The sequence below is a fragment of the Lucilia cuprina genome, chromosome 4, assembly GCF_022045245.1.
Source record: "Lucilia cuprina isolate Lc7/37 chromosome 4, ASM2204524v1, whole genome shotgun sequence".
Taxonomy (NCBI): domain Eukaryota; kingdom Metazoa; phylum Arthropoda; class Insecta; order Diptera; family Calliphoridae; genus Lucilia; species Lucilia cuprina.
This window is the reverse complement of record NC_060952.1, coordinates 17,919,349-17,932,728: the sequence shown is the minus strand read 5'-3', so window position 1 is coordinate 17,932,728 and position 13,380 is coordinate 17,919,349. Positions and strand designations below refer to the sequence as shown.

The 13,380-nt window shown below is 25.5% G+C and overlaps 2 protein-coding genes across 5 annotated transcripts in view; one reads left to right on the top strand and one right to left on the bottom strand.

Moving 5' to 3' along the window:
* Positions 1 to 13,380, bottom strand: part of LOC111676098 (flocculation protein FLO11) — a 252,972-nt gene that overhangs the window by 36,432 nt on the left and 203,160 nt on the right. The gene's annotated exons all lie outside the window — the stretch shown is intronic.
* On the top strand, positions 7,538 to 8,461 carry LOC111676100. Its single transcript, XM_023436990.2, has one exon. The coding sequence runs from the start codon at positions 7,608 to 7,610 to the stop codon at positions 8,310 to 8,312; it is 705 nt and encodes a 234-aa protein (XP_023292758.2). The 5' UTR covers positions 7,538 to 7,607; the 3' UTR covers positions 8,313 to 8,461.

The window sequence follows — 13,380 nt, the reverse complement described above, 5'->3', positions numbered from 1 at the left end:
TAAATTCCGAATACTTAAACAATTTTTTGTATAAAAAGTGATTTTCTGGAAAAGCGGTTATTCGAGAGTAATGCATTTCTTTAACTGCTAACAAAAACTTATTTCTTGCAATGTACACATATTTTTACGATCACTTTTCTTTAAGTAGTTTTTACTTAAAATGTATTTGTTTTGGGTATTAAATTTTCATATTTGACACTTTTTTTATTTAAGTCATAGAAATAATAGCACCAAACATCTACATCAACAATAGCAATGACGTTAATTGCATATATAAACTTTTTATGATCAAAGACTCAAAGCTCACTGAGATTTGTATCTTTAGCTGATAAAAACCACAGACAACTTGAGGTTTTATATTTATTTATTTTTTATTTTTCTTTAAGTGAAAGAAGAAAACTCTACTTTTTTATACTTTATGTGGCAATTGCGAATGTTGCAACTCAAAAATGTATTATTTTTTTGTTTATATTTAGAAAGTTTTGTAAGTATTTTTTGGGTCTTAGTTATAATAAAACAAATTGTTTATTTATTTCTTTAACAAATCTGCAGCATGTTGATGTTAAAGGTTTATAGAAAGTTTGGGAAAAAAGAGTTGCAAATGAAAGGTATATTTTTTTATTTATTACAAATTTTAGAAAGTTGTATAAATATGAAAAATTATGTGCAAATATGTTCAAATAAAAATATCATAGAAAAATTAATGGCAATTTTTATTTTAAATTAATTAATTAATTTTAGTATAGATTTAATTATTGATTAGTTGTTGACGTTTTGATTTTCTGTTTAATTTTTTAAATAGTAGTGTAATTATTGCATTTTATTATCTAAAATTTTATTAAATGATTTTTTTACCTATACCACTAGTGGGTTTTTTTTATCTAGCATAACAATCATTAAACACGTTTTTATGACAAAACATATACATATATTTGTATTTAAAAGATATAAAAATATTGCAATAATTAACACATCAACTGCCTGAAGCTCATTTCATGCAATGCATTTGCATGTTTTCAAAATCAATAGAACTCCAATTATATTCACATAAAAAGACAGCTTTTATACGTGTTTGAAATATTGAGGTAGACTTCTTAAGTTTTTGTTACTAGATAGGCAAACCTTAAAATGTAAAATGTTGTTTTATCAATAAAGAAATATAACAAAAATTACTATGTTACTATTAAAAACACATTGATTTCATTATAAATAATGTTAAGAGTTTAAGAAATTTTTTAGCACGTAATTAGTCTGCAAACAAGTTAAATTATGTTAACTTTTTGTTTTCAATTTAAAACGAATTGGTTTTGTTTTGAGGTGTGAAATATTATTAACATATATTGACATAATTGTGAACTTTCGCGCGCTTTTTACCGCAGGTTTACCTCTAATATCTATAAACAATTTTTGGATATGTTTTATTAGAATAAGATGATATTAATGTAAATTTTCAATTATACCACTATAGTGGGGAGGATTGCTGTTTGTAGTGCCCAAAAATATTGTTTCTGTATCCCGCTTAATGTATACCAAAATCATTATGATGGCTGTCTGTACAGCCGTCCGTCTGTCCATGTAAACTTTTAACACACGCAATTTTTTATATAATTTGATTACACTCTCTCTTAAAGCATAAAGCGTATTGAAAATGGATGAAATCAAATAGGTATTTTGAGCTCATGATTATCTCAGTAAAAACTTGGTAATAACATACTTTTCACTACATGTCGTTCTGACTACATAGAAGTACTTTAATAACGTCTTATTAATAATGTAATGGAATACTTTCTTATTCATTAGTTAGTTCTGCATGATACCTATAAACGTTTTTCACATGTTTTACATTGTCAGATTTTTTTTAATTACTTGTAAGCGATTTGGGATGCTTTGTGTTCTAATTCTCTATAAAAATCAGCTAAACTTAATTTTATGTAATTTCTTACAAAGTCTAATTCAAATAATGTGGATTTTAATATCTCACTTAACAAATTCGTGATTTGTAGAGAATTGTAACCAATTTAAAACTTGTAAAGATTTTTTTTAAATTTTTTCAAGAATTTTTAAATTTTCCTTTTTCAAAATTTTTATTTTTTATTTGATGTTTGGATAAAAATTGTCTATATATATTTTAAGAATAAAAACTGGGAATTGATACTATTTTTCTCAAAACACCTCCAAAATCTTAATATACGGGTAAATACGGCATATATGTCATTTATGTCTGTAACTTAGTTGAATCTCAACCGCTATTAAGTTTCTCAACGAATTTAGAAATGAGAAGCTGAGGTCTTTAGGATGCCATATTATAGTGTCACTTCCCAGGTATAAAATTGTCTCTCTGAGTTCTATGAATGTGTCGAAAAAATGAGATGTGTGCTGGGTTGAATGATGATGGATGAAAGGTATCATATACAAGTGATACCAATTAATTTTCCTTGTCCAGATATGTTCAGAGTATACTCTGTTCATATCAGACTTACCACAGCGTGTCACTGTGAGTAAGAACGATGTCTACGGCTTATTGATGGATCGTGCTTCGGTCCACCGGTTACGTCTCTAGGTGCTGTTGCCGAATCAACAGAGCCACACTAGGTTGGTTGTCTTACAATGTGACTACTTTGGCAAGAGATTAGATAGCTCGAGTACTCCAGCAAAGTACTTGCGCATGGTACCGGTCTCAGCCAATGTGCAAAAATTGCCACCTGAGTCTTCATTGAAGACAAAGGGGCGATGGTAGACCGTTCTCAAGTCTACCCTGTGGATGAAAAAGACCACCGTGAGATAAGGCCGACACGGCAGGTGCTCACGTTAAAACTCTCGACAGTCTGTCTCTCTGAGTTATAACTACAACTTTAATCTTTGGTATTTTAGTTATATTAATATATACAAAATATTTTCCATATTAAAAAGTACTTTAACAACTATTCAAAAACAAAAAAGGTATAATTGCATTACTCTTTTCTAACAAATCTTTAATGATTTAGTTTTTATGTAACTACAAACTGATTCGTATTTGTAGTTATAAATTGTCAATGATTTTCAAATGATTTACAACGTATGAGTTTGAACAGCAAATGGCAAATAAATCATTTTTGTTTTTACATTTTTCGACTTTTGATATTGTTTATTTTTAGACCATAATTGGCCTTAACACAAACAACAACTATAATGTAGACAAGAAAATCATTAAATATATAAACTAAAAAAATACGTCAAGGTATTTAGTGCAGCGGTTTTGTTTCTCAATTTTTTTCAGTTTTGTGGGCATATAAAATAGCAAAACGTCAAAGCTTATCGTTTAAATGCAGACATTATTATTTTAATTCCACATAGAAAATCATGCAACAGAAAATTGCAAAAAAAAAAAAAAAAAATTTAGTGAAAAAAACTATAAATGTGACTACAAAACGAATTTGCATAACTACGATTGAAATGATATAGATGTCAACTTAATACATATAGAAAATACGATACAATCATCTAGTTAACTAATGCAGAGTTGAAAATGAATGTAATGTTTAGATAAATTTTATTTGAAAATTTTGTATAAAAAAATATTTAAAAAATAAGATATTCTATACGGCTATTGAAATGTGTTTTTAAATATTGTTACCGGTCGTATGAGTATTTATAAAAATTTATTTTTTTTACGTTTTCACGAAAAAAATTATTAAAATTATTATATTTTACATATACGTATTTATTTTTTATAATTTCATATCATTCATTATGTTTTCATTGAAATGAACAGTTTTTATTGAAATATCTTTTTAAATATTGCTACCGGTCGTATGAGTAATATTTATAAAAATATTTTTTAACGTTTTATTAAAATTATAATATTTTTACATATATTTATTTTTTATAATTTTAAAGTATGCATTTTGAAAATATAGTTTACACTTTTTAAAACTCTGCTTTTTAGCTTGAATGTGCTGAAGCATTCAATGTTTTTGCATTATGTAGTTACGAATGTGAGTGAGTACTAAGTAAGTAGTGGTACTTTTCAAAACTACAAACAAGTTAAATGTATGTAAATTCCTTTAAAGCTTATGTAAAATAGTGTGAGTATATTTATATAGAAGTAATTTGGTATGTGTTCGGGGTAAAAACATAACAACCTTTGAAAATACCTTTAGTTTTTTTACATTGAAGTGCAGTAACTACTATTGCACACACACAGTTTAAATATTTATGTACGTTTCTAGTAAGTATATTCATGTATGAGTTACAACAAGTAAATATTTACGCATTTAGAAATAGAAAAAAAAAACGAATGTGTTACACTTGCATGGTTTGGCAGTAACAATAGTAATAAACAAATTTCTGTATCTGCTTATGGAAAGTAGTGGTATTAAGGACTTAAGGTAAAAAATCTAACAGTAATCTAGCATAAGTTATGATAAAGAGTTATAGTTAACTTCACTTTATGGACGTCTACAAACTAAAACATTCTTAGTCGAAAAAGTGAGTTTTTGACCATTTTCAGCAAAAAAAACTAATCATTATTATGTTTGAAAATAATCATATTATGATTAAAAGCAATTATATTGTTATTCAAAGTAATTATGTTAAGAAGGTGTGCTATCATATATTTGCCCAATAACATACGCAATGGTATCGTACGATCATAATATATATCAAATAAGATAATTTGTTTATGAAAAAAAAAAAAATATTGTTACAAAAAACATAATGTGATTGTGAATGTGTCAATTGAGAAATGAGTTTAATTTCATAAAAATATATACACGTAAGTTTTCTCGATTTCTTAAATACCCTTATGTGTTTTTTTTTCTCTTCAAAGCAACTGTTCTATCAATCTAAAATTTTCTGTAGTTGTTTTATGAACAACTACAAATCGCTATTATAAATACATTTAATGTGTGTCTTCTTTCTATTGTTTTTTTTTCGCTGAATTTGAAAACATTGTAGTCATCATCGTTATGTCTGTTTTAAACATAAAACAATTTAAAAATTTGTTGCTCTAAATATTTTATTTTTATGCATTTTGTTAAACATAAACATGCACATACATACATTTAAACATACTTTCAGCTTTACATTTTTTAGAAACAATTATTTTTATTCAATTTCTTAAAACAACAATACATTGTTGTATAAATACACGGGGAGAAAAAAGTAGCAAAACATATAAACTACAATCATATTAATGCGATTGCAAGTAATCCAATTATTATCATAATATATATTTGAAATATTACAACAAGTTCATTGCATTGCTCTAAAATTATGATAATCCTAGAACACTTTTTTTATTAATAATATTTTATTATTGATATGATTGTTACAAACATTACATAGTTGAATGACAATTTGAACCGAATATTGAAGGGGACAAGAACAAATACGATAATTATGATCGCAATGATATAGAAAAACTTGTAATCTCATTGAAATGATTGTTGTGATCTTGAATAATAATATTTTTTTTCTAAGTGCATGAGTAGACTGCGGTTGTTGTCGTTTCTATTGCTGTTTTTTCGCATGTGTAAAAATAATTTGTTTTTACTATTGCCAATGGATTTTTTTTGTTGTCTTGCTGTTGATGTTTTTATGTTCTACATAAGTACTACAACAAATATGAATAAATAAAATAACAACAACAATAACAATACAAGGCAACAAATAAATAGTGCAATAGTTTTCATACATTTTGCAGTCAATTAAATTCAATTTGTTTTATTGCTACAAACGGATGCTCATTTTTTCCTTCCAATGACCGAATAAAAATGGGTATATTGCATACATACAATACATACATATATACAATATAAAAACATAAAAATTACAACAAACAAAGCCGACTTTTCTATTTGATTTTGAAATGTGTTTTAAATCAAAAATTCGTTACTTTAAGGGTTTTTAGTTAAATTTATTTTATATATATATGTATATATGTATAGCTCATTTTAAATTCGCTTTAACCGATTCTAGTACTTTGTAGGTTTTCTTCATTTTTATGCAGTTTGTTTTCATTTTAAAAATTCGCAATATCTTGCGTGCTTGTTAAAGTCATTATCATGATTTAACACACACTAAATGCACAAATTATAATCTGTGCTTTGTTTGCGAAAAAATAAAGAATTAAGTTATTTTATGGTTTCACTTACCATTATTGTTAAATTGTTACAACAACGGAAAAAATATGTTTGTAATAAATATACATATTTTCAATTGTATTATTGAATATAGTTTTACAACATACAGGAAGAAGTTTAAACAAATAATTACCTGTAAATATATGAAATAGAGAAAAAATTAATAAATAAAAATAATTTATTTTTAAATAGAATTATTTTGAATAAATAAAAAAAGGTAAGTGTCGAATATGTATGCCGAATACATGGTTACTACAACTATACTATGTTCATGGTAAGAATTTGTTTGCTATTGAAAACAAACAACTGTTATTTTAATAAGATTTTATCCATATTTTAGTTACTGTAATAATTTTAATGATCAATTATAGATTTAAATATGATTCACAGAAACATAATTATTATTCCAAAAATTAAAGATTGGACAAATTTATATCCATTTAAATTGATATGTGCAAATTGTATTAAGTATTGTAAGTATATATTAGCTTTTTACATACATTATTTTTCGTTTTTATTTAAATTGTACTTTAGTAAAATTTATTTTAAATGTGAACAAAACTATTATAGAGCACTTGGGCCATATAATGATTATTTTCGATAAATTTATGATCAGTTAACTATGACAAGTTTATGATAAATAAAAAATGATTATGATGATATATTGCTATTGTTTATACTACAATGATAAATTCAACCATTATATGTTTTTTGCATACATACAATTAGGTCAGAAGTTAACCCCAATATTGGCTTTATTTTAAGAAAAATACAAACAATACAAATAAAATTTGGAGGAAGGAATGATTTTAACATTTCAGAAAAGTAAAAAAAAAATTAAATATAATTAAATCTTGTGGTAGGTCAAAAGTTGTAAATTCGTTATGTTAACATACATATACTATACACATTTATCTTTTTTTCTGGCAAATTTTTGTTAAACAAGGCTATAAATTCACACAATCAATGTGTGAATAAAAGCAATAAACATATTATGATCTATTTTTGCCTTTTATCTTGTCATGATAATGAATGATATTGTTGATACTTTTTACGTCAAAACTTGTATTTATTATTAAAACCAACTATTCTACTTAAACGGAAGAAGATAAAATTATCTAACGCTGAATCATAACAGAAAAATATGAAAGTAATAAATATTTAAGAGAAATAAATATAAATATATCATCTTAGCTTTAAAGATTTACAATAACAACTTAACAAATTTACTTAAGGATTGCTAGAGACATTTAAAAAAAGATTTAAGAGACCACAGATATTTGCCTTTATGTTTAAAGATAAATGAATTATTATGAAGATGTAATTTTTCATTTGATTTAAAACTAGATAATATGTTAGATAAGAATTCAACGAAGCGAAACTGACAGTATATAAAGCTTTAAAATTTAATAAAATTATTAACATTCTTTTAAGTGAAAGTAAAACGAACGATTATAACTGATTTAAAAAGCAGTTATTAAAAATATGAGATTTGTACTGATTTTTGTATTAATTGGCATTTGTGCCTTGGGTGGTGGAAAAGCTATGGTGTCACCACACAATAATCCTGTTATAATACCAACAGCAGCACCTCTAAACACTTTGGCTCAAGATTTGGATGAAATTAAGCGTTTAATCCCCACAAAACCCATACAACAATTAGCCATACGTTATCTGTTGAACGATGCACAATTTCAAACATTCGTACGTCTTATCAACTCTCAAGATGGTTATATGACACTAATGCGTTTCCGTTCTCAACCCGAAGTAATGCGTCTTACATCCTGGATACGTAGCCAAATAATATTGTCAGCTGTGGAATTGGAATCGGATGAATCTAATGAATCTTTAAGAATTATCAATCGTTCTCCATTCTGGTCTCAAAATGTTTACGGTTGGCAAGGATTTGTTAATGAATTTCTTCTCTACTATCCTGAGGACATGATACGTATGCATGTTCAAACGAAAGTTGCTCAAAATGGTATTTTTGCTCAGTTTATTCAACGCGTAAGAGATTTGAAACCTGTTTATGATCGTATTATTGCCTTACCGGAGGCACAACGTTTAATTAGTAAATTGCAAGCGAATGGTATTGATACAGTTGGACTTGATACATTCATTCGCAATCAATTTGGTTGGCAACAGACTTTGAATATTGCTACACCAGCACCAGAGCAGAACCAGGTATAAAATTCCAGGTGGAGCATAAATTTATCAGAGCTTTTTTATATATTATATATTCTTTTTAATTTTTCGAATGACGTGCATTTTAACGTTTGTTTATTAATATTTTAAACTTATCGACTTTATTAAAATATAAATTTATTTATTATTATAAATTCTGCTAAATTTGGAGTTTGTTGTAATTATTTATAAATCCCATTTTTTACATTAAAATATAGATTTTCACCGCATTCAAGAACTTCTTGGACAATCATTTCAACTGACTCCAGTTAAGAATTATTATAAGTGTTGGAATATAAATGAAACCAACAATTTTTCAAAAACAGCCCAGCAAAAAGCCGGTAATGAGTTGCTCTTACAAAACCACTTAGTTTTCAATGACATTTATCTTCCGTCTGCATTACTTAGAAGTACTTTAGTAATGACATTCTTTTTATCTAATATAGAAGTAATTTATTTTCGGTTTTGTTATTTTTTTAATTGCGTGTTTTACTAATAGGAAAACAAAATTAAATTTGTATGTGAAAAAAATAGCTAAGCAGTGGTGCTGTGTGTAGAATATTTGACTAATGAACCGAAATCCCTGATTCTTATTATTTAAAAAAATATAAAACAACTTACTGAATAACTTCTTTTTAAGAGAAATTGCAAGTACTTCTATAACTCCCTATTTATATGCAAGCGTTGAAGTACATGCCTCCAGTGCTAATGAAGAAGTAGTGAAAACTGGTTTTATTAGTTTTTTTACTCATTGCTTTTTAATGTAAGTTTTTCCTGGGATTTTAGATTTTCTATACTGATTGCAAAATTTTAAACTAATCTAAAATATTTTTATAACATTAAATTTGGACAGCAGAGGTTAAAAGCATATATCTTTTTAGAAGTTAAAAAAAAACCCATGATACTTCTATAAGTTTAATTAACTACACAATAATATTTTATCCTTTATCACAAAGACTTTCAAAAGCATTCAACTAACAGATGTGATTATTTTATTCATTATTAAAAATATAAAAAAATATTAAGATTTTTATTAAAGATAAAGACGCACTTTGAGTATAAAAAACTTAAACACCAGACTTATTTTTTTATTAAAACAAAAAATATTTTTATTATAATTTGTAGATTTCTGTCTTGTTTTTGTCAGGATTCTTGTCTCATAGGAATAATATACTTTTTTACATATGCTACTCATACTTTCTTTAGAATTTACAACAGACATTAGTATATAAATAGATATATTAATGATATAAACACTAAGGTAAGAAAAAAGAGCAAAAAAAAAGAAATATAATTGCTTTTATCATATTTTTTAAGAGGCAAACAAATGGGGTACTCCATGAGATGTTTATTTTGTGGAAAAAATATTTTTACATTTTCTTAAATTTAAATATAAACACCACGCAAACAAGCATCAATGAATATTTTCTTTAAATATGTTCCCAAATTTTGGTAATTTTGTTAATATCGTTATCAATAACATAATTTAATTTTTTGAATGGGTATGTAGCCAATTATCTAGAGAATTAGTTAAATTATCGAACGATTGTTAATACCTTTACTTTAATGTAAAAACTAAAAAACCTCTTGTTAATGGAGTAAATAAGTAAGCGGAAAGACTATTAAATAAAAAATAACTGTAGAGCCAGGTTCAAGCCCGGGAAAGTCGGGTGAACACATTAAACACATCATCTTAAAATAAATATGGAAAATCCCATATGTTTTTCACATACAGACCTTAAACCATCCCATATCAAGAGCTTTTTAGGTTTATATTTAGATACTGCTCTTACAAACTTAAAATTCCTACAAGGATACGTGAGTGTGTGTTAAACCACATCATATCATAAGTAATATGTTTAGTAAATCAAATTTATTTTATTATTAATACACGTTAATACTTAAGGGATGTTTATCTCTCAGTTCTATCTGTATGTTTATATTTGTTCTTTTTATTATATTTTTGTGGTTTTAAATACTATTTCCATAATGTTTTAGCATTATACTTGCATATATTAATGTAGGGGTTTTTAAATATGTATAAAATTAAATGAAAAAAAGAAATATTATAATTACAAAAATATTAATATTAATAACACAAAAAAGGTCATGAATTATGGTCGAAATAAAAGTAAATGAGAAGGTATTTCAATGTCTGCAAGACAAAGAAGTTTATTTTTTTTAGTTAAAATAAAAAGGATTTTGTTTGTAAATTATTAATGGAAAGATTTTAGATTTTATAACAAAGATTTTGTTTTAATTAGTATTTTTGTAGAAATGTTTTTTTCTTTTGTAATTAGAAGTAACTTTAATTATATTTATGGTGAAATATTTAAAATTTAAGATATATTTCAATGAAAAAATTAAATTTATTAAAAATTTTAATAATGACAGAATATTGAAAATACAATGCGAATCACTTAAATAGGGAATTCAATTTTGTTAATTTTAAACGAAAATATCTGGTAAACCAAATATTTACAAAATAATGCACTTTAAAGGATATATTCTTACTATTAATCAGATGAAAAAATTAACATATTTTTTGCTTCTATCAAAATTTTAGTTTTTTTACTTTGCTAATAATATTGTTATATCTTAAAGAAAGTAGGAGGAATATTGAAATTAAAATCGACGATTGTTATAATGCCATAACTTAAACTTGAGAAAACCCATAAAAGTTTCGAAAAATTGAGAATAGTTTTTCAAAAATAAAGAAAAATTTATAAAATAATTTCTGAAGTCCTATAGGAATTTAGCAAAATTTATTGCAAAATATAGAATTTATCGAAAATTCAATTTCTCATTAAACATTATTAAATTTCTATTTAAATAATTGTTTTTATTTATTTAACTATGAAATGCAGTTGAAATACTTGAAACGGATTTTTTTCAATTGTTATTGTATTTGCTTTTATTGTTTCATATTGTATCTGTTAAATAAACAGAATTTATCCATAATAGGTAGACAATGCTGTAAATAATATAAAATGTATAAAAAAACACTTCACCCTTAAGCGTTACAGACGTAGTAAGAGGACAAGAGTAGAAAATAAATATAAATACAGTAGAAAAAATTATAAAAAACACAAAACCTTAACAAAGGTCATGGTAACAAACAAATTCATCAACAGAGTCCTCATCAGCACCAGTCAAGGCAAGTAACAAACTGAAAGGAAAGAGCATTAGCAGACGGGGGAGGAAGGGGAAGTAGTAAAAGAAATAATAGATGAGAGGTTTAGCATGAGAAGCATATGACAATGAAGGACAACAATTCATTTTTAAATAGAATTATGTATAAGAAGAAGAAGAAAAACATAAGTATAGTAAGACATAAACGACTTAAGCTAAAGCTAAAAGAGAATACATAAAGGACATACATATGATCAATTTACTTATATGTATATGCAGGGCTTAATGTAGGGCATTTGCCCAATGACAATAACCACTACTACGACTACTATGAACAAACAATGAGCAGACAATACAACAAGTACTTGACGTTAAGTACTTGACAAAGACAGATAACAGTGGATAAATTTCGCAGAAAAAAGCAAAAGAACGAAATATGACTAAATACAAATACCAGCTAGAAAAACAATAAAAAATAAAGCAGCATAAAATTACAAACAATTTAAAAAAGAAATCATTTAGAAAAACGCATAATAATGTTGAGAAAAGGGAGAATCTGTACTTAACAATGATTTGGAAAAATTATTTTTTTTATGAAATTTTCAAGAAAACAATATCATTAACAAAGTCAAGTGTAAAAATTAAAAAAGAAACACAAATTTCGTAAAAAAATAAAATTCTAAGAAATTTTCCGCAGAGAAAAACAAGACGTATGAAAAATATAATAATAAATTGTAAGTCATACGTATTGGAGGTATTGAAAATTTACGCCTGTATTCATACATATATTTAATGTTTATTTTACGTTTATTACACACAGTTTCCATACGAAATTTTAAAAGTAAACCAAAGACAACTTTATTAAGTATTTATAAATATCGGGATTAATGTATAATTTAAAGAACTCTAATTTTTATCATTGAAAAAAAATATTAATTATTAAGTTTAGGTGGTATTGTAATTGCAAATGAAAAGGAAGTAATTAAATAATAACCCAATTTTATATTTATGTATTTATGCAAACGTGTTACTTAAGTGAACGTCTCAAATACATTATGTGTAAAATTCCATTAATTCCCAGCTCACGCACATTTCCCAGCCTAATCTGACCAGTTATTTAAGTTTTTTTCCTTTAGTTTTTTGAAAAATTAGTTTCTTTTATGGCAAATATTAAAAAAAAGTCATTCTGATAATGACTAAAAGTTAATGACACTGGACACTACAGGATTTTTGTGAAACTTTTATTAGTCATATCAAAACTGTTGTATCATATTGCATACATTAACGACTAGTTTGTATGATAATAAGAAAATTAAAGTTAAGATTAAAACACTGATAAACTTACATTATTTTTGGTATAATTTGTAATGCTTTTAGAAATTACAACACAATTTTTTGTATAAATACTTTTTTTACTTTCTTATCAAAAACCAACTTTTCCAAATTCTTATATAAAAATACCTATGAAAAAAGTTGTAAACAATTGTGTAAAACCCCATTAATAAATTGGCTGTAAAGTAAAAGTATTTTTGTTTTGATTTCAGTTTTTACCTAATTTATAAACGTGTAAGTACGCATTAAGTTTATGCCAAAGACCAAACGTGTCTGTTTTTTTTGTATATGTTTACAACAACAAAAAAAATTTATTGACATTAGGCAAAGAAAATAATAAATACCAAAATGGAAACATGTCTTGTCATGTTAACCTTGTAATATGTAAACACACATGTGTATAAGGAGGATTAAAAATAACACATACATACATGTTTTCTTATTCACATACTCATGCACTTAAGTATGTGTCAACACACATACATAATCAAATTTGTCTACATTTAAGTAAATTTGGCAAATATGTATAAAATAAAGTCCTTGGATATAACCCAGTAAACAAATCGAAGTATTAGATGTTATTTATTTGCTTAAAATTTGTATTTTTCTA

Excerpts from the sequence above, each read along its gene's own strand:
- LOC111676100 (XM_023436990.2), top strand. The coding sequence starts at position 7,608 with ATGAGATTTGTACTGATTTTTGTATTAATTGGCATTTGTGCCTTGGGT.